The 22,504-nt window shown below is 38.4% G+C and overlaps 3 protein-coding genes and 1 long non-coding RNA gene across 5 annotated transcripts; 3 read left to right on the top strand and 1 right to left on the bottom strand.

Moving 5' to 3' along the window:
- The first annotated feature begins 1,223 nt into the window (after positions 1–1,223).
- LOC149501475 (uncharacterized) lies at positions 1,224–4,129 on the top strand. Of its 2 annotated transcripts, XR_016324207.1 has the most exons (4): positions 1,224–1,710; positions 1,887–1,958; positions 2,415–2,535; positions 2,627–4,129. It is a non-coding gene; the product is annotated as an uncharacterized LOC149501475 (long non-coding RNA). The 2 variants fall into 2 exon arrangements; XR_016324206.1 differs by having other exon boundaries at positions 1,224–1,958.
- A 318-nt stretch (positions 4,130–4,447) lies between these two features.
- Positions 4,448–13,039, top strand: LOC114241615 (uncharacterized). The gene is made up of 6 exons (XM_028172480.2): positions 4,448–4,762; positions 5,930–7,117; positions 7,297–7,606; positions 8,260–8,403; positions 10,144–10,219; positions 12,405–13,039. Exons 2-6 carry the CDS (start codon positions 5,938–5,940, stop codon positions 12,561–12,563), a joined length of 1,869 nt encoding a protein of 622 aa, XP_028028281.2. The 5' UTR covers positions 4,448–4,762; positions 5,930–5,937; the 3' UTR covers positions 12,564–13,039.
- On the top strand, positions 4,759–5,884 carry LOC114241616 (phosphatidate cytidylyltransferase, mitochondrial). The gene has a single exon (XM_028172481.2). It carries the CDS (start codon positions 4,791–4,793, stop codon positions 5,802–5,804), a length of 1,014 nt encoding a protein of 337 aa, XP_028028282.1. The 5' UTR covers positions 4,759–4,790; the 3' UTR covers positions 5,805–5,884.
- On the bottom strand, positions 12,957–15,184 carry LOC114241617 (uncharacterized). The gene is made up of 3 exons (XM_028172482.2): positions 14,438–15,184; positions 14,025–14,256; positions 12,957–13,239 (listed from the first exon to the last, which is right to left on the bottom strand). The coding sequence occupies exons 1-3, from the start codon at positions 14,527–14,529 to the stop codon at positions 13,084–13,086; spliced, it is 480 nt and encodes a 159-aa protein (XP_028028283.2). The 5' UTR covers positions 14,530–15,184; the 3' UTR covers positions 12,957–13,083.
- Between the last annotated feature and the right edge of the window lie 7,320 nt (positions 15,185–22,504).

Below are 22,504 nucleotides of genomic sequence, written 5' to 3'. Positions count from 1 at the left end.
CCTATCCTAGGGAATAGTAGCAGCTATTATCATGCATATTCAGAGTTATTTTATGAACTTTCAACATTCTACTATTAAACTAAAAAAAATGGAAGATTTTGCAACGAACATAAAACTAATATTGAGCGACTAAAGATTTTCCTGGTTTTTCCCCATTCACCTCTCAATCCCTAATCACCCCACTTTACGGTTTTACATCAAGTAGGTAGGTATCATAAGTACTGATCTGTGTACCATAAAGCAGGGGGGTGCAACTCCCATACAAAGGAAAATAACATACAACTAGCGTCATCTTACTCCTGTGGCGACGTCATTTTTGTAACTTTTAGGCATTAATGATCTAATAAACTCACTAGATGGCAGATATGAGTTCTGACTCAATAAAAAATGTAGCGTACTTTGAAGCAGTGCTTCCACTTTTAGGGAATTCTCCCTTTTTTAGGAAAAAATAGCTGATATTTTGGATGATAAAGACAATTTAAAAAATACCAGGATTTAGGATATTTCGGGGTAAAAAGCAAAGCCTATACTAGTAACTGTTGTGAATTTTAAAATAAACGATAATTAAAGTAAAACAATGAACATTTTATTTTATGGAGAGAGAATGACATTAAGTCGAGTTGACAAGTAAAAGAATAAAACAGAGTTGTGTATAAAAACTATAAAGGTTTGATTCAACAGTAACCCTCTAGTAAAGTAAATCATAGATTAAGCCACTGCTTTTTCTTAGGGATTCCCCAGAATCCCCATAAGTATAATCCGCCAAATTTTTATTTACCTATTTTCGTTGATGTCACCAGAAGTTACTTGTATTGTAATATACAGGTACTTCATGTACCATGAAAGATTATCATGGTAATTTCATTTACGAAAACCTTGTAATTGTCATTTCACTTTTGCTAGCAGTTCCTTCTTCAAAGACTGAGGTGGAAAGATTATTCAGTGTTCTCAAATTTAAAAACTGACAAAAGAAACAGGCTTTCTAATGAAACCCTGAACGGCTTGCTTCATAGAAAGTTCCCAACTTTGCCAGCAAACAATTGCTCAATTTTAGAACCGAACAGTGTTAGGTTGTGCAGCAAAAGAATATAAAAGCAATGCGTCGACTTCCTTGAAAATTCTAATCCTATAGATCTATGATCTTCTGGGGGCGTTTATATTATATATACCTACATTAAATAATATGCTGTGGTTTATTTTCTGTATTTTATTTACGCTTTCTATATGAGTCGTCTATTATCAAAGGTGGCAATCTGTGCATTTGGACAAAAAATTTTATTGATATGTCAATACAGATTTATTTGAATATAATCGTCTCCTTCAAAGAATACGGTTCAAAACCTGCATTAAATAAAGGTTAATAGTTAACCTGTTATTTATCTAAGATGTCGTTCCGAAGAGTTTTGTGACTGCCAATGGAATATAAAGTCAATAATTCGTTTTTCTGATTTACCAATCATTGTCCAAAAGTCAGATTGCCGGCTTTGATAATAGTCGACTCATATAAAGGATTTATGAAAGTTGTCTAGGAAATTTTAGGGTAAATTCAAAAGAAACTAGGGTAAAATGTGTTAAAAAAAACGTAAGTGGAAACACTGCTTTGAAGTTTTCAAAATTCTAGGGCCGTAAAACAATCTCAAAAAAAAAAAAAAAGTTTTCAAAATGTCGTAACGATTTAATTTTTTAAATCGTTTTTTTTTTGGTCTTGGTGTGAGTTATTTTACGTTGTAGTATTAATTTAGAGCAACTTTTAGCTTTATGAGAATATTAGACGATTAGACATTGAGAAACTCTGTTTTGAATTCTCTTTAGACATAACTTGGCTCCAATACTTTTTTCTTCGTTAGCGTTTCGTAAGCCTGTGTAACTATTTTCATTTCTTACAGAATGTTTATTATTAAAAATCAGCATGCCTCGAAGATCGAAAATGAAATGCTATTTCGGATGCCTTGATAACGGTGAGTTTACACTATTTTCCCGGTATATTATTTGCTAACATAATTATTATTCATAATATAATTAAATGAATTAGCACCAACTAATGGTCCTTCCTATTTCTGCTGCCTAGCTATCATATATGTTAAGTTTTGATCAAAACAGTCGGTATTAAGTCTCGTACTATCACACACACACCTCAGATAATAAAATTGTCTCGAGTGGGTGGAAGTATTTATGTTTTGCAACTCAGCGTATTATATGCTTATTGTCAAGTGGGCCCGAACTAGTTTTTTGGAATGATCAATCAGTCATGCTTTCCTGTTTAAATAAAATACAGCACAATTGATCTCACATCCAAAGTTAGATGATGGCATTCACGTTTTGTTTCCTGGTGTTTGATAACTAAGTTAAACCAAGTGGCCTGTGACCACGTTCATCCTTCTACCCAATATAAAATAATGTTTTTATTTTTGTAGACAAAGGTTTGATAATGACAAAATTTTATGGAAAAATTATAAGGAGCACTAAAATGTCTGAAACATGAAAATATTGATGCACTATATTTGAACCAGAACGTGTTATGTAATATATTAATTTGTAAGTAAGATTACATTAACACTAAATTTTTCATGGTCGTATTTTTTCAATATTTGTTACATACTTAAGATACTTTGTTTCTCCGTTTCAGAAGAGAAACTGATTCAGCAAGGATCGTGAACTCTCAAGGGATCTTAATTTTTTTTAAATATGTTTATAATTGATAAATTAATAATTGAAATAGTTCATAAGAACTAAATTGATGCCAATTTTGTTTTAAAATAGGTTGTTTAGTTCTTATAGTTATAGTATTACGTTTGAATAGTTGTAATTAGTAAGTTAGTAATATATGAAAATACTGATATAAATTTTTGTAAATAACCATTTGTAAATTCTACGAGAAGATGATTTTAATTAATGATCAAAAGTCAACGGTCTTTAAAAGCATTATTTGCAATTATTTAGATTTACTGTGGAATATATTTGCTAAGTTGTGTTTTCTGTATGAGCAGATATAAATGAAAATGCCCAAACATGATTATGTTTCTTACATTTTCATTATGTGAAATCAATATGCTTGTGACTGAGTATATTAATAATTTATTAAAACTTAAGTGATAGACAGCAACCCCTATGGCACTGCTGAAGTTTATAAGCACTGGTGACCACTTATCACGGGCCGGGTTGCGTGCTCGTCTGCTGTTGAGTGCAATAAAAATTTTCGAAACCCTTTCTATTATTTAGATGTAATATTAGTGTACATTTAATTTGGATTAAAAGATAAATTTACATTTTATGTTTGCATGTGTATGTTTATAATTCATTTGCATGTAACGAACACCAGTTTCTTTTTTAACAAAATGTAAACTAATGGTTTGTAATGAATGTAATTAACTTTAAGATGATTTTCTTTCAATCTGCTGTTTGTTTCATCTAGTATTACCAAAGCTAAAGCATCAGAAACGTCAGAATAGAAATAATTTAGATAGGGAATAAAAGTATAACTAAATCATGTCTAAGATTACTATAAGCGTCATTAAGTACAAACTATCAATATTTAAGAGTACTTTAAATCATCATTACATTTTTTAAACATTTTTTGTTTTTCAAATCATGTAATAAAACGTTTGTGCAGAACAAAATGTCACATGTTATGAACATGATTGTGGGTTAATCGTTTCTTAAATTTCTAAATGTTTATAAGAATGCTAAGAATAATTTAGTATTCACTTTAGTGTGTGTATTATCTCTACAATGCTAGTATAAATGACAATTATTGTATGACGAAGCATAGGTAGTGTTTATAGATGTAATATTTTCATACAAGGTCATGATCTGTCACGATCAACTTTAAGCAAGAACTGCTATAGTTAAGAAACAAATTTATTAAATTTAATTCAAATTGTCTACTATGTTTGTAATGGAAAGCTGACATGTTTATATTTCGCACAAATGACTTAAGTGACATTGAATGATTTGATTATCTAGACTTAATTAACTTTTAGATAACTTTCGATTTAATGTTATTAAGTACTCTAGTAGGATTAATCTAGAGGAGTTATTGTTATTCGAAATTTTATACAATTGTACGTTCATACTATCTTTTAACAGTAAATTGTTTGTAATATAGGGAAATTAAATAGCTTACAGAGAATTACAGCTTTTTATTTAAAAAAACTGTTTTCTCTCTGTATGAAAAGGTCTTATCGATTAGAATGCTGAACACAATCAAACGTTCTTTAATATTTCATAAGTACTACCGGGAATTTCAGCGATTCTAAACGATAAGATTTTTTCATAAAGAGAGTTAATTATAAAAAATATTAAAATTACTAAAAAAGCCACCTGGTGGGGGGTAGGGAGATTAATAATCGACAGCAGCGACGCCTGCTGTCCTGGGCTCTAACTAAAGCAAAAATAAAAATGAGAGTTGCGCATCTATCTCAAATATATTAAGTGTATAATCTATGCCATAAAGTGTAACCCATAGATTAAGCACTTATGTGTAACCTAATGGACATTGGATAATAATGTGCATGTTTGGGTTCGGGGGCACATATTGGAGGCACTTTATTATCGTAGCAGATGATAGCTAGCACATTGATGGGAAGATATTATTCGAATATACAAAACGAAGACAAAGTTACTTCGAAAGTTTAATTCAACGTCAAAGATAACTATTTAATTGTAAATGTAACACAACAAAATCTAAATTCCCAACTAATTAACCATATTACATCAGTGCAACATCACAATCAAGTTTGAAGAATAGATTTGTGCTCTAAAGGTCAGCTGCTATTTCTTCTAATATTATAATGGTATCTACCGCCGCTAAAACATTTGGCAGCATAATCAGAGATGTGTCACCGATTTACTATAGAATCCTCTCCAAATTTCCTCAAAACTTCACATTTTGCTTCGCATATGGCTCTGCTGTGAAACCACAAGTCGGAAATCAGAATAAACATAACATGATCGACCTCATATACTGCGTCGATAACTCTTATAGATGGCACGGATCTAACATTGAACAAAATCCATCGCATTATTCAGCACTTCGATTTCTAGGCAAAGGATTTGTTGCAAGATTCCAGGAGAATTGGGGGGCGAAAGTATATTTCAACACCCTTGTTGAATTAAAAGAAGAAAATGTGACAATCAAGTATGGTGTTGTTTCTCAAAAGGACTTAGTTGGTGATCTACTCGACTGGACTGACTTATACCTTGCGGGCCGTCTACACAAACCAGTAGAGATCATTAAACAAACCAACAGTTCTCAATTGCAAAGTGCTTTACAATCCAATCTACGCTCTGCAGTTCACACAGCGCTACTTATTCTACCAGAAACATTTTCTGAATATGACTTCTATTTTGCCATTTCTAATTTGAGTTATGCTGGAGATTTTAGAATGACATTTGGGGAGAACAAAAACAAAGTGAGAAACATTGTCCAGCCCCAGTTAGTAAATTTTCGTGAACTGTACAGACCTATCTTGCAACAATTCCATACATATGTAGACTTTCCCTCGGGTGATGCTCAGTGCCATCAAGATTTACATCCAGAAACAAAATTACATCACCTCATGCAGCTACCAATGGTGCCACAACAAAGAATAGTCAAGTTCTGGAACCATGGTGGTCCTCAACAAGATATGGAGGATGTGTTACGTGCTGTAGCATATGATATTGATTGTCCTGTGATATTAAGGCAGATTTTAAAGGACTTAGTTTGGCAATCAAGCGTACGACAATCATTAAAAGGCATTTTAACAGCTGGTTTCTTAAAGTCTTTACGCTACAGTGTAAAAAAAATTGCCAAAATGTTTTAAGGCTACTGTGTTCTATTACATAGATAGTTTATATGTATATATAAATATATATATTAATAATAAAATCAGTTGTTAAGTAATTTATTTCTTTCAATCTCCTTTTAAATTCCTTTGTTTGCTTTTAGGTGTGAAAATGATTTCTGATGAGTCCAGCAGTGATTCAGAAACAGGTAGATTTAAATGTCAAAAACCAAAGGATGAACAATCTCATCAAAGGGAAGATCGATACCGACCTACTGAAAGAAATAGGAATATAGAAAACAGATTTAACAGAGAATATGTTAAAAGAAGAGAGGAAGTTAGTCGATTTGATAGGAAAATACGAGACAAAGATAGACATCGAAATACACGAATTTCACCTAAGAGAAGACATTCTAAAGAGAGAAGCCCTCCACGAAGGCGGTTAGATGACCCCCATCCTAAGGAAGAGAGGAGCCCCTACAGATCTCGTGAAAGATATAGACATGACAGAATCTCCAGACCTGATTCTAAGCCCAGAGATCATAGAAGTAGTAGTAAAGACAGGAAGAGAAGCTCTAGATCAAGATCACATAAATTAAATGAACGAAAGAGAGATTTGAAAGATGAAATTAGGCAAGCCATCACCCCTAAACCCAATAAACTGGAAAAGCAATCGAGAGAAAGCCTATCCTTGTCTCCTAATATTAAAGGAAAACGTTCTGAAGTCTATAAAGCTCCACCTACATCTCTGAAAAGAAAAAGTGATAGTCCAATTATAGTTGAAGACAATGATAGTGACAAATCAACTGAAGTTCAACCTGGATCCTACTATAGTATGATACCAGCTATAATTAAAGACAAAACAGAAGAGTCCAGTGAAATAGACTCCTCTGATGACGAGAAACTGAGAGCCAAACTCTTAAATTTAGAAAAGAAGCTGCATAAAACAAAAAAAAGAAAACACAAAAAGAGACATTCAAAAAAAAATTCAAAATCGCCAGAGCGAGAATTAGATAATCCAACATTGGCAGAAGTTACAAGCACCACAGATATCCAAAATAAAATACAGACTGAAGAACACACACACCTTGAGGAAGTTGCCATTGAGGTGACTTCTACTCAGAAAAGTACTAAAAAAGAGAGCAGTGAAGAAGGAGAAATATTTAGTGAAGATTCTCAAGAAATAGTGGACATTGATCCAATGGATTTAAGACACAAATTGCTTTCACTCAAAAGTACAACACAGAAAATGGATGTGTGCGGACCAGCTCTCCCACCACATTTGCAAGATCGGTACAGTAAAAAATCTTCAGAAAAAGAAAAAACAGGAATCCAGACGTCTACTAACATGGGTAATGCCCTTACATCTAAATATATTGCATAACTTCAAACATCTGATTTACACTCTGTTCACTTACTACATTCAACTGTAAAAGAAATTTAAAACAATTTACAATTTTTATTTGGAAAGTTCAAATCTGTCTAGTTACTATAAGGTTGAAAATCTTGTAACATATTATATTGTTTACAGGTCCTTCCATTCCTGACGATATGCGTAAAGTATTAGCTACAAGAGAAGTCATCAAATATGAAAGTTCCGATGAGGATTCCTGTGTTGGTCCTTTGCCAGTTGGTTCAGAACAGAAATATTCTGACGCCCACAAACGTCTGGAGGAGCGTGCTTTAGATATGAAACTTAAACAGATAGAAGGCCATTCGGTAACTAAAAAAGTTAAACACCGTGAACAATGGATGTTGGAACTTCCTGAAGCCAAGGCTAAATATTTAGGATTAGAAGCACGAAGCTTTAGAGCGAAACAAGGACCAGACATGACTGATAGGTGAGTGTAGTTAACAATTAAGATAAAGAAAAGTCAAATAAAATGATTTAGAAACCCAACCAAATAATTTTTAAATTATTGACATCATGATTTGTTCAATTAAGCAGAAAAATTCACACATTAATCACAAGTTTGTTGCTAGGATACTGAAATTTATAGATATATATTATGTAAATAGGTATTCTTTTTTTTTATAGCTTAGATGAGTGGACGGGCTCACAGCCCACCTGGTGTGAAGTGGTTACTGGAGCCCATAGACTTCTACAACGTAAATGCGCCACCCAACATGAGATATAAGTTCTAAGGTCTCAAGTATAGTTACGACGGCTTCACGGCAGATATAGGCGGGGTGGTGGAACCTACCCGCGCGGACTCACAAGAGGTCCTACCACCAGTAGTTCTACCGCCAACAATTTCGCCCCCGATAGCTTAGCCTTATATCGCGCTGGTAGTATCTTTTCTCAACAACGAGGTGGCAACAATGTACATATGGTGAGTGTAGCTTCAATGTCGTAACTATTGCTAAGTGTACCAAAAAATTTAACCTGAACTGTCAACATAATTTCAACTCCAATCAGATAAAAACCGATTATTTTTTTATCATACTTCAAAGTCGTACGATTTTTATAAGTTGGATTTTATCATTCTTCTAGGTCAAGTTGGACAGATAACCCCGAGGATAAAGCTAGAAAAGCAGCGGGTCAAGTTAAAGAAGAAGATGCAGCGTCTGCGTTGCAACGCGAAGCTAAGTCCCGACAAATAGAAACCAGGGACAAAGAACAGGAAGATGCTGTGAAGTAAGCAAAAATCTAAATAAACTACAGACAGTTTAGCGGTAGGCAGCGGCTTGGGTCTGCCCCTGGCATTGCTGAAGTCCATGGGCGACGGTAACCACTCACCATCAGGTAGGCCGTGTGCTCGTCTGCCTACAAGGGCAATAAAAAATATATATAACAAAAAAATTATCGTGTGGTAATCGTAACACTCAATTCTCGTATTTTATTGAAATACATAGTAGATTTTCTCCCATGAAACAATTACATGATATGTAATGATATGCATTGTCTTATGGATATCGGGAAACAACAAACGCACACATGCGAAGAACCTAAACTTATATACATACGCAATATTTTGGTTTCATTAAAATTTCAGTTACTTTTTTTTTTGCCTACCTATGCTGATAGGCTTGAGAGGCTATTTCAGCTTCACCCTAACGTGTAGGTGAGCTCACGGGGCTCAAATCAAAGTGTTGCTAACACTGGCCCTAGCAAGAGCAGTGCTCCGCAGAGTCTACCACCGGATCGGAAACGCGACCCACTGAGAAGATCCGGCGAGAAACTCAGTGGGCTGTGTCTATGGGTTAATTCGCTCGTCGAGCCCTTCGTCGCAAGCGACGGGATTGACGAGGGCGGTGACCGGTTTCAGTCACAATTTATGACATTTATGGAAAAGTTCATACTCGGGTGTGTGGTTCTGACCAATTTGTTTCATGATGCTATTTATTTTAATATAAATAATTGATTGACATGCCTGACTGCATGTGGCTCGTAGGGAAAACCGCTTTAAATTTGTAACCAAGGAATATAATATAACTAGCTTTTGCCCGCGACTTCGTCCGCGTGGAACAGTTAATTTGGCATAACGCTAAATTTTACCCGCCTCTTCATTTACGTAGAAATTGAAAATATTTTTGAATAATAGAATGTTAAGGAGCTATTTAAGGTACCTACCAAAATCACGCTTTTTAACAACGTAAATGCGCCACCCATCTTGAGACAAGTTCTAAGGTATCAGTATAGTTACAACGGCTGCCCCACCCTTCAAACCGAAACGCATTACTGCTTTACGGCAGAAATAGGCAGGGTGGTGGTACCTACCCTTGCGGACTGACAAGAGGTCCTACCACCAGTGATTACGCAAATTATAATTTTGCGGGTTTGATTTTTATTACACGATGTTAGTCCTTGTGAACATTTGTTAAGTACGTATTTCATTAAAAAAACTGGTACCCGCCTGCGGGATTCGAACATCGTTGCATCGCTAGATACGAATGCACCGGACGTCTTATCCTTTAGGCCACGACGACGTCTATTGGGAAAGAGGCGGGTGCTAGTTGTCTTTGGTTTGCAAATTTCACGAAATCGAAACTTAGAAAACTGAAAGTTTTTTTATGCTTAGTTTTTCGTAAATTAGTTTTGCTTTGAACCAATATTATGTTTCCGTTTTTGGTTTTAGGAACGTAATAATACTTGCGAAATCATATTATGTAGTTTTCACAATATTCAAATGTCGACGAATAACTACTTCCCTAGTTATCCGTGACCACGAAACGGTAAAGTATTCGATACTTAAGAAATAAAAGTAATTCATCTCGAAATTAAAACTTAAAATTAGTTTAAGTTATGTCTATGACTTGCGACAACCCTTATCTTCACTTCACATTATGTAAAAACAAAAGTATTGCGTTATAGCGTATTTCACTATCGATTTATGTTACCGTAGTGTTTAATTCTATGTTTTATTTTTGTTCACAGAAAACATAAAAAGAAACACAAAAGGGAGGAAAGCTTACTAGAGCTACACCAGAAGAAGCTGAAGAAAAAGAAAAAGGTAAGTAGCAGAGAGCTGTATATGTAGACAATTGTATATGTTCGCCCGTTTATTTGGACTTCAGATCGATTTCGAATCCATTAATAAGAATGAAATGTTAAATGATAAGAATAATGAAGAAGGCTTAGATATAATGGATCATAATGAAGGCTTATTAAGACTTTAGATTTCATAGGTAGGTTTAAAAGGCCTTATATTAGTTTTATTATTATTAGTTGTTATTAGTTGTAGGCAGCGACTTGGCTCTGCCCCAGGCATCGCTGAAGTCCATGGGCGACGGTAACCACTCACCATCAGGTGGGCCGTATGCTCGTCTGCCTACAAGGGCAATAAAAAAAAAAGTTTTATTCGTTCTATATTAGAATATGGTATCGTCGCTTGAAATCTCCAGTATAAAAATTATCTTAAGCTACTGAAGGCACGGCGAAGAAGACTTATTAACCAGCTTTTAAATCTATGTCGTCGCTTCAACTTACCACATCCGTCAACGTTTATCTCTGACAGATCGTATGTTATTAATAAATCATTTTTTATACAATACTAGCTGACCCCGCAGACTTTGTAGTGCCTCAATCGATAAATAAAAGACCAAAATTTTTGCATAAAATAAACTTAAAACAAACAAAAGGAATCCGTCCGACGGGGGACACATCAAAGGAAAAACAGAATTGTTATTTTTATTTAATTCCGAGCATATTCATATTTATCTACCTTATAAACCTTCTCTGGACTTCCACAAATGATTCAAGACCAAAATTAGCCAAATCGGTCCAGCCGTTCTCAAGTTTTAGCGAGACTAACGAACAGCAATTCATTTTTATATATATAGATCTATACTAATATTATAAAGAGAAAAGATTTGTTTGTTTGTTTGTTTCGAATAGGCTCCGAAACTACTGGACCGATTTGAAAAATTCTTTTTCCATTAGAAGCCGACATTGTCTCTGATGAACATAGGCTACTTTTTTAAAAAAAAATTTAATTTTTTTTTTTTGTTTCATTTGTGTTTTAATGTTTCCGAAGCGAAGCGAGGGCGGGTCGCTAGTAATTAATAAACAGATTGATACCAGAGCAAACATTCATTACGGTCGTATTTCCGCGCTCTCTAAACTGTCCACCACTCGAACGAATCGTGGTTTCAATACATTTTCCGATACTGACGTCATTTCCGTATAGCTTGTAAAATATAGTACGACACCAATGAAACTATTGTAAGATGTTTATAAGTTTTTTTTTTTTTTTTTTAAATTGGTTTGAAGGAAATAAATAATAAGTATTTTAATATTCAGTACCAATTATTCGTAGTTAAATTATTAATGCTAATCATATAAACTGTCGGTCACACAAACTGCATCAAAGCTCATGAACTTGAATGGTTATTTCCAGTAAACAAATTCAAACTTAAGGAAATTATACTACGCTGTTTGAAAGTTAACGAATCAGTACAATTAAAATTTTGTATAAAAAGTTTTCATATTTATTTCAAAGTCGTCATGTACTTTAATGCAGCAGTTTAAGTTTCCTAAAGTGTAGTTAGGTTTTTTTATTGCTTAGATGGGTGGACGAGCTCACAGCCCACCTAGTGTTAAGTGGTTACTGGAGCCCATAGACATCTACAAGGTAAATGCGCCACACACCTTGAGACATAAGTTCTAAGGTATCAAATATAGTTACAACGGCTGCCCCACCCTTCAAACCGAAACGCATTACTGCTTCACGGTAGAAATAGGCAGTAATCTGCGTAAACTTGTCCGGTATTCGTTGTTTATTGTAATTTAACATAATAATATGTGGATCGACTCTACTGTTTGTTTTCGAAATAAATACATTATTGAGAAATATTGGAGTGTTACTATTGTCGTAATATCTTATCTTATACCTTTAAACGAGCAATGCTTGTATATATATAATCTGAATCTCGGAAACGGCTCCAACGATTTTCATAAAATTTAGTATACAGGGGATTTCGGGGGCGATAAATCGATCTAGCTACGATTTATTTTCAGAAAATGTTGTTTTATTCGTGTTTTCAATAATCAACTCTTCCCGACATCTATTGGCAAATAATAATACTATTTTTCTTAATTGAGGGCAACTAACCGCTTTAAAGACGCAACAAGATGGCGTTATCAAAAAAAAAAACCGAGCAAAACTCTTTCATCACCTAGTTTTTTTTTATTTCTAGAAGGAGGAAAAAGAGGATGACAAGAAAGAGCGCCGGCCGTTCAGTCGCGACGTCGACTTGCAGGTGAACCGGTTCGATGAAGCACAAAAACGTTCGATCATCAAGAAAGCTCAAGACTTGAACAATAGATTTTCGAAGGGCGAAGCTAAATACTTATAACGATCGAATGTTTTCAGCCGGCCAGGGTTGCGAGTTATGTGTTTAATAACTTGAATTTTTTAGCTCCGACGCGGGTGACAATTACGTTATGCAGTTTCATCCAATTATGTACGTAATATTTTAAGCGAGTTCCTAGGAACACATTGAATTGTTTTTTTTTTAAAAGATAAAAATAAAGAATAAAAACTTTTTTTTGTCTATTTAGTGTTTTAAGCGTTTTACCACTAGATATTGTGTGGTAGAATAAACATTTGAGAACGTTTGGTCACCGTCTCGAATTATCTACACGCGCAAAATAATATGCAATAGTATATACAACGAAATCTTTACACAATCAAATATTTCGTGTAATGAAATGTAATTCGGATAACGTCTATGTGAATAAAAAAGTAATCATTTGATATACATTTTATTGAAGTAATGTTCGAAATTAGTAACAGTGTAATAAATGCAAATACAGTTCGTTTTATTTATAATTTATAGACTTTCATTTATTCGTAAAAATAACTCTGTTAATAAATTATATGGTAGTCTTCGCTTCCGGTTGCACTGTTGATTTTAGTGTTACCACCGATGAACAAACTTTCACTTGGGAATTTTCGCAGCAAAGTGGGGCTTCGGCAGTCATGTTTGCGTAACTCCATGGTTTGTCGCACGTTTTGTAAAAAGCTGAAAGCTGTAACAATGGAATGGAAAATAACTTATGACTAGGCATATAGTCAGCTCGCATTGTACGTGCGAATATTGACCTCGCGTCCCCAGCTGGATCCGCATGATAATGATCATGTCTATAGGCTCCAATAACCACTTAATGCCAAAGAATTGTAGCTCCTGTGCAAAGCATAAACTTAGAACAATAAAAACATTTGATCTTTTCAGACCCTTGGTCTGAGTAATACCTTTACAATAATAGTCCCCGATAGCGTCTAGTAAATTTTTAGTCTTTATCACACAGAAGACGTTTTCCTCAAAACTAGAATAAATTACAATAGTGCCGAGCGTCAGTGACACATGTTCATTTTCATAAGCCTAAGTACGTAAGTACGTTTTAGGTTGGTTAATATTTTGTGAATTTAGCAATGCAAAAGGAAGACAATGGCGGGTGAAACGCCAGACAAGAACGTTGAACCCACGCGCCATCTGATTATCATGTTACATTGCGTGTAGTTCAAGAAGCATTATTTTTAAATATTAAAATACAATTTTATTTATTAAGTTATTCACAGCGAAAATTATCAAATCCGACTGATTTATGCAAGAAATTAATCCAAAAGTCATGTAATCGAAATTTTACATAATGCTCTAGATTGAAAATCGAAACGTTCAAAATATATCATATAAAGAGAGGAACGCGACTATCATGCTATGGACTATGGTGTTAGCGGACTACATCTTTAAATTTATATTTATTCATGTAATTTTATCTCTAAAATTATTGGGTAGGAACTATAGATTTCTAACCTTAAGTTCGTTGACATCTTTAAGCCTGCTGCAGAGAATTTCAGGGCCTTTTGCTTTCGTAGCTGTTGCTAATGCATTGCAGAGTATCTTGCATGTATTGTCTCCTTCTTGATCACATTTGACGACCAGACTTGGTGTTTGAGAAAGTAGGGGCAGACTTCCAGGATCTGGCGTCACAGTCGGAAATCCTCCGCAAGAGCAGTTGCCTTTCCGCTCTTCGAATGGGGCGATACTAAAAAAGTCAGTTATTTAGTATTGTATGTTTGCTCGTTGTCTATGTTAGTGTACTTATAAGTTTCTTGGGCAGTGACGAGATCAATACATCGCAACCACAGCCATTCCGTTGCCAATGTAGGATCACAGTGCGGGAGTTGGAATAAGAATTAGTAACTTAATTATTCAAATAGCACTACCTAACTGGTACAACTTCAGCCAGTAGAAAATAATTAATTCCGACCAACATGAGAATGCAAATGTCGCAAAAATATACCCTCAAGGAGCCCATCTTATGTTCGTTTTCAATGTTGAATGAATAGGTACTGACTCTGCATGCAGTTGTCCCTGTGTCTCGTTATATAGCTTACGGATATTATTTTATTTAAGTTACCTAAATGATCACATTGTTCAATATCAATGTAGTAGGGCAACAAAGTTAGCTTTTACTTTTGGGATATTTCGTTTATTATATTCAATGCCTAAATATTTAGCCAATCAGAGATGGCATTCCCATAAAATTAAATGGATTGAATTTTTATTTATTTTATTGCTTAGACGTGTGGACGAGCTCACAGCCCACCTGATGTTAATTGGTTACTGAAGCCCATAGACATCTACAACGTAAATGCGCCACACATCTTGAGATATAAGTTCTAAGGTCTCAGTATAGTCACAACGGCTGCCCCACCCTTCAAACCGAAACGCATTACTGCTTCACGACAGAAATAGGCAGGGCGGTGGTACCTACCCGCGCGGACTCACAAGAGGTCCTACCACCAGTAAAAAGAATGAACGGTCGTATTTATGCTCGTGTGTTAAGCAATCGCAATAAAATGATTAATCTAACTTAAATATGACTAACTTATGTCCGAAAGCACGACAACGGTTAAGTTGACGACATTGTAACGTCGGTTATAATGTTTACAATGTCCCGTTAAAAACCACGAAACAACCATTTATCTTCTAGCCATAACATTATATATATGTCGAATTAAATATTGACGCAAGACTTTGTATTTCTCTATAAAGATAGCACCAGCCACTACCACCTGATCTACACGCCTTACCTAGAAATAACATGAGAAATTAACTCTGGAGTAATTTCACCTCGCACCACATCGGGTGCTGTTGAGTATATCTGATTCTGTCAGCCCATACAGATGCGCGGTAGAAAATACAGTATAAGTTTATACTTATACTTATATTTTATATGTATATAATATCAATAAATATAATATAAATAATTAAAATAAATTAATGTTTGATAAATTGATTAATTTTAATTAGTGCTTAAAATTTATGAAATCACAAATATGATTCGAGTTTACAGCTCTGCTATTCTCATATAGTGGAAGTCGTACATGCATGTGTGCATCACTTGTACGCTAGGTACAAAATCAAGGACTTAGATTAACAAGAATCGACCTACTACGGCACAGTTTCCTCGCACCAAGCACGCATAATAAGACTTACTTAAGTTTCATACTGGTAGACGGAATCGTAAAAAAAAATGCGAAGTCGAGATAATAGATGGACACACTACTGTATTTAATGTTTTGCTATAAAACACGGTCATGTTATGACTGATCGCTTACACAAAGCGTTGTTACTCGATAGTCGATTGAATTTGCGGGAAGTTGCAATATTTTGAAACCTACAGCAAGCGGAAATTGAAATGGCTTAGGACTAAAGACATAATATTAAGTGTATCTTAAGTTTGAAATATTTAAATGTATACTTAATGTGACGATACGTCCCGCTTTGGGCAGGATTGTCCCGCTTTCAGGCTGTCCGTCCCGCTGTCCCCAACGAGAAAAAAAAAGTCCCGCTTTCATTTATCAGAATCTGTTGTGCATGTGTTTATTAGAAAATTACCGAATACTTACTGATCCCAACTCCTTATTGTATTACAAAATACATAAGAAAGTAACTCTAATTTTGCTGTAGAAATGTAGTTTTTTGTTGCGAAATTATTTATAAACATTATTTTAAGGGCAAGTTGGTGTAAGAATTAAGATGGCAGTAATGGTAAGATACCATAATAAATTACTTCAATTAATTTTTTAAACCATATCTTTTATTTTGCACTTAAATATTACATCTTACCCCGACGTACCCTATATATGTTATTATATATATTTATTTATATACGAAATTCCGTAGGCGTCCCTCTTTGACACGAAAAAAAAGTGGTCACGTTAGGTACCTATACTACAAGATATCGAAGGACTAGCTGCGGTTATATGTATCTCCTTTTTATTGTGTATTTTAACCATGGAGCTTGTTTTTGGCAGCCCAGATTAATAATAAATATAAACAAATATATTCGATTTCAGATAAAATAAATAAGCAGATTTTAGGGGGAAAAAAATTTTTTTATTGCCCTTGTAGGCAGACGGGCATACGGCCAACCTGATGGTGAGTGGTTACCGTCGCCCATGGACTTCAGCAATGCCAGGGGCAGAGCCAAGCCGCTGCCTACCGCTTAATACTCTCCATAAGCCTCGTTTGAAGAAGGACATGTCATAGCGCTCGGGAAACACCGTGGAGGGGAGCTCATTCCATAGCCGGATGGTGCGTGGCAAAAATAAGCGAGGTGGTGGTACCTACTCGTGCGTATTGTCTCAAAGTATGTGGTGATATTCATATTTTTTGTAATCACAATAATTATTAACATCATCATAACATTATCAATCAACAACAGATGAAACTGCCTGCGGCATGCTGAGTTTTCTAAAAATGGTTCAGGAAAGAGAGCTGTCATATATTCCGGGAACTGTGTGCTTAGTGCGAGTTTTTTAACGTTCTCGATAACGTAAAAGTTAACCCAATTTTGTATGCAGTTTGAACAGCGCCCCTTAGCGTCAAACGTAGGCATTTTTTTTTCTTCCCACCTATGCTGATAGCCTTGAGAGGCTATTTCAGCTTCCCCCTAACGTTTGTAGGTGAGCTCGCGGGGCTCAAACCGGAGAGTTGCTAACACTGACCCTAGCAAGAGCAGTGCTTCGCAGAATCTACCACCGGATCGGAAACGCAACCCACTGAGAAGATCCGGCGAGAAACTCAGTGGGCTTTACGTAGGCAATCGGTCCCATTCCATACAAATGAGCTAACTTTTACGCTTTCGAGAACGTTAAAAAACTCGCACTAAGCACACTCCTACAATTACTACAGTCTTGAAAAATATATATTAGTGTTGTGATTTCTGCAACTGTGGTGTTCGGTCACCCGAACCCACGTAGACTCCCTCCAAATGTTACAATCCCCCTTAATTACTAATGTGAATCTTTTTTTTTCCCTACTTATGCTGATAGCCTTGAGAGGCTATTTCAGCTTCTCCTTGACGTGTAGGAGAGCTCTCGGGACTTAAACCGGGAGTATTGCTAACGCTGGCCCCCTAGCAAGAGCAGTGCTTCGCAGAACCTTCTACCGGATCGAAAAGGCGACCCACTGAGAAGATCCGGCGAGAAACTCAGTGGGCTGTGTCTATGGGTTAATTTACTCGTCGAGCCCTTCGTCGCAAGCGACAGATTCGGCGAGGACGGTTGTCGAAAAGTTAATCGTTGAAGTGGGCATCAGAAATGTAGATCCTATCTATATTATATGCAGTCAGCGTCTAAACGCTACTTCGCGACGCGAAACCATCAGCCCATTATTGTGGCATTTGTGGCCACGGTTAGCTGCAACCTTGAGAGTGTTCCGGCAACAGCTAGCCACTGTCAACGGCTTAGTCACGTCTTGTTAGATCCACCTAATCTTCTTAGTACTGCTTACGGTATTAGTGCTAACGATAAGCAAAACATCCATCGAATTCGTCTTGACACTAGCCCATAGTTCGCTGAGTTTCTCTCCGGTCCGGAGGTAGATGAGAACACGAAATAGTTGCTTTGGAAATTGTAGGTACTAGCTCTCTGAGCAGCGAAAGCGTTTTACTTATTATTTGTAGAACAATACATCGAAATTAACCTACCTATTCGCTGGTAACTTAAGGCATAGATAATAAACAGGCCTAAGGGGCTATCTCCCAGCTTCTCGCGTATGGGTAGGTGACTAATCCACATATACCTAGTCAGGTCATAAGTATTGTCACACAGTAAAAACTTTTCTTTTAGAATGCTGGCCACAAAAAAGTTTATTGAATTCGAATTTCGAGAGAGAGAGAGAGAGAGAATACACTTTATTGCACACCAAAACACAATTTACATTCAAAAAAACAATCAAAAAAAACAGATACATTTGTACAATAGGCGGTCTTATCGCTAAAAGCGATCTCTTCCAGACAACCGTTTAATTTATAGAAATTCTGGAAAATATAAAAAAAATATAGCAGGTATGTTGCGGTGTACTATAATATATTATAGAAAATATATACATACAATAGGGGGTTGATGCTTCCCGCTTCCGTAGGTTTAACCCGCGATTCCCTACAAGTAACCCCTGGGTGGTGCTAAACGGGAGCCGAAAACACAATCGGTGGTAGGACCTAGTCCGACTGGCTGGCGACCACCCTCCAACTAGAGTCTGCCGCCAAATAGCCTAGCTGTGTTCCGGCATGTGGGTTGGAGAGCCAGTTCTATTCCTTTCCTTTCCTCCTCCTTGTTGGGGGTGAGTCTTGGTGATACTTGGAACATGCAGAGCAAACGTGCGCGCAAGTCCGCGGGGCGTGGGTTGCTGACGGGGGTATAGGGAGACCCAGTGAAACGGTGCCTGCCGCCGCCCGCCGGTCAGTAGGGGACCTGAACCTGGGTGTCACAACTAAACTCCGCCCCAGGAAGCTGTCCCGCCAACCGGTGCAAAATCCTGTCATGCGGTCGTCGTGCCGGAGTCGGAGACCGGAGTGGGTCCCGGCGATCGTATGCAGGGTGGACTGGGGGCCCTTCCATGCCCTGCGTCAGCTTCTCGCGCAACCCCGGATCGAGTGTTCATTGTGCCCTGCGCTTTATTCAGGTATTGCCTTGATCTCACCTCTAGCATCCTATCTCTCCAAATCCTTACTCTCCAACTAAAATTATCATGAAAGTCGACAAAAGAAAAAGAGTTTTTTCGGCGGATCCCCATTCCACGTTTAATGTGGATTTCAGCAATGTCAGGGGCCTACACAGTAACCTTGACGCCGTACATCACCACCTTGAGACGGCGCAGCCTGCCCTCTTTTTCCTGACTGAGACGCAGATATCTGCCCCGGACGATACGTCGTACCTCGGATACCCCGGCTACGCATTGGAGCACACCTTCCTGCGTAAAGCCGGGGTGTGCGTGTTTATCCGGGAGGATGTCGGCTGTCGTCGGCTTCGGGGCCTCGAGCAACGGGACCTGTCCCTCTTGTGGCTACGCGTGGACTATGGGGGCTGTACCAGAGTCTACGCTTGCCTGTACAGGTCTCACAGCAGTGATGCGGGGTCAGCTCTGTTTGAGCATGTACAAGAGGGGACTGACCGCGTGCTTGAGCAGTACCCATCTGCGGAGGTGGTGGTCCTTGGTGACTTTAACGCTCATCACCAGGAGTGGTTGGGGTCCAGAACCACTGACCTCCCGGGTCGGGCTGCCTACGATTTCGCCTTGTCCTACGGCCTCTCACAACTGGTGACACAGCCCACCCGTGTCCCAGACATTGAGGGGCACGAGCCTTCTTTGTTGGACCTTCTGCTGACCACTCACCCAGCTGGATACAGTGTGGTGGTCGACGCTCCACTTGGATCGTCTGATCACTGCCTTATCCGTGCTGCCATACCACTCTCTCGTCCTAGTCGTCGAACGACGACCGGGTTTCGAAGAGTTTGGCGGTACAGGTCAGCAGACTGGGATGGATTGCGTGAATTTTACGCATCCTACCCATGGGGGCGGCTCTGCTTTTCCTCCGATGATCCTGACGTCTGTGCGGACCGACTTAAAGACGTGGTGCTTCAGGGAATGGAATTATTCATTCCTTCTTCTGAGGTGCCCGTTGGGGGTCGCAGCAAACCCTGGTATAATAAAGCCAGTAGGGATGCTGCACGCCTCAAGCGGTCTGCATACGTCGCATTTAATGTTGCTAGGAGATGCCGGGATCCTGATATCTCGGAGAAAAGGCGGAAATTTAACGCCGCCTCTAGGTCCTATAAGAGGGCTATTGCCAAGGCGAAGTCGGAGCACGTTGCCAGAATTGGCGAGCGACTGAATAGCTATCCCTCTGGGAGCCGTGCTTTCTGGTCGCTAGCTAAGGCTGCAGAAGGTAACTTCTGCAGGTCTAGCCTTCCACCACTGCGTAAGTCCAATGACAGTCTGGCTCATAGTGCGAAGGAGAAGGCTGACCTTCTGGTCAAGCTCTTTGCTTCATGCTCGACTTTGGATGACGGAGGAGCCACGCCGCCCAACATCTCCCGGTGTGACAGCTCCATGCCTGAGATTCGCATCACACAGCGTGCGGTCAGGCAGGAGCTTCGGCTTCTTGATGTTCATAGGTCGAGTGGGCCAGATTGCATCCCCGCAGTGGTTCTAAAAACATGCGCCCCTGAATTGACACCCGCGCTAACGCGTCTATATCGCCTCTCGTACAATACCAACAGGGTTCCGTCTTCATGGAAGACTGCTCATGTCCACCCTATCCCCAAGAAGGGTGACCGGTCGGACCCCTCGAATTACAGACCTATCGCGATAACTTCCTTGCTTTCCAAGGTGATGGAGCGAATCATTAACATCCAACTTCTTAAGTATCTTGAGGATCGCCAGCTGATCAGTGACCGGCAGTACGGTTTCCGTCATGGTCGCTCAGCTGGCGATCTTCTTGTATACCTCACACATAAATGGGCTGAAGCCTTGGAAAGCAAGGGCGAGGCTCTCGCTGTGAGCCTTGACATCGCGAAGGCCTTCGACAGGGTCTGGCATAGGGCACTTCTATCGAAGCTTCCAGCATACGGGATCCCTGAGGGACTCTGCAAGTGGATCGCTAGCTTTTTGGATGGGCGGAGCATCGCAGTTGTCGTCGACGGCTGCTGCTCCGATACCATGACCATCAACGCTGGTGTTCCACAAGGTTCGGTGCTCTCCCCCACGCTTTTCATACTGCATATCAATGACATGCTATCTATTGATGGCATGCATTGCTATGCGGATGACAGCACGGGGGATGCGCGATATATCGGCCATCAGAGTCTCTCTCGAAGCGTTGTACACGAGAGGCGATTAAAACTTGTGTCTGAAGTGGAGAACTCTCTGGGGCGGGTCTCCAAGTGGGGTGAACTGAATTCAGTTCAGTTCAACCCATTGAAGACACAGGTTTGCGCGTTCACTGCGAAGAAGGACCCTTTTGTCATGGCGCCGGAATTTCAAGGAGTATCCCTGCAGCTTTCCGCGAGTATCGGGATTCTGGGGGTCGATATTTCGAGCGATGTCCAGTTTCGGAGTCATTTGGAAGGTAAAGCCAAATTGGCCTCTAAAATGTTGGGAGTTCTCAACAGAGCGAAGCGGTATTTCACGCCTGGACAGAGACTTGCGCTTTATAAAGCGCAGGTCCGACCTCGCGTGGAGTACTGCTCTCACCTCTGGGCCGGGGCTCCCAAATACCAGCTACTTCCATTTGACTCCATACAGAAACGGGCTGTTCGGATGGTCGATAGTCCTGCTCTCGCGGATCGCTTGGAACCTCTGGGTCTACGGAGGGACTTCGGTTCTCTCTGTGTTTTATACCGCATGGTCCATGGGGAATGCTCTGAGGAATTATTCGAGATGATTCCCTCATCTCCTTTTTATCATCGCACCTCCCGCCATCGGAGCAAAGTTCATCCATATTATCTGGAACCGCTGCGTTCATCGACAGTGCGTTTCCAAAGATCTTTTTTGCCACGTACCATCCGGCTTTGGAATGAACTCCCCTCCACGGTGTTTTCCGAGCGCTATGACATGTCCTTCTTCAAACGAGGCTTGCGGAGAGTTCTTTATGGTAGGCAGCGGCTTGGCTCTGCCCCTGGCATTGCTGACGTCCATGAGCGACGGTGACCACTCACCATCAGGTGGGCCGTATGCTCGTCTGCCTACAAAGGCAATAAAAAAAAATAAAAAAAAAAAAAAAAAAAAACAATAAACAAAATATATACCGTTTACATTTAATATGAAATATATACCTATATTTATATACCAATATACATACTTACATACAATACATACTAATATACTTACATACACATAATACATCAACAGTATGGAAATAATAAATGATGATGCAAACAAACAGCACTAAGAAGATAAGTAGTGTTCCTTCACCATTCTTTTAAAACAGTTTAAAGTTT

This window comes from Bombyx mandarina, chromosome 15 (assembly GCF_030267445.1).
Source record: "Bombyx mandarina strain Sakado chromosome 15, ASM3026744v2".
Taxonomy (NCBI): Eukaryota; Metazoa; Arthropoda; class Insecta; order Lepidoptera; family Bombycidae; genus Bombyx; species Bombyx mandarina.
Note: the sequence above shows the minus strand (reverse complement) of the source record. Positions and strands in the feature narration are given on the sequence as shown.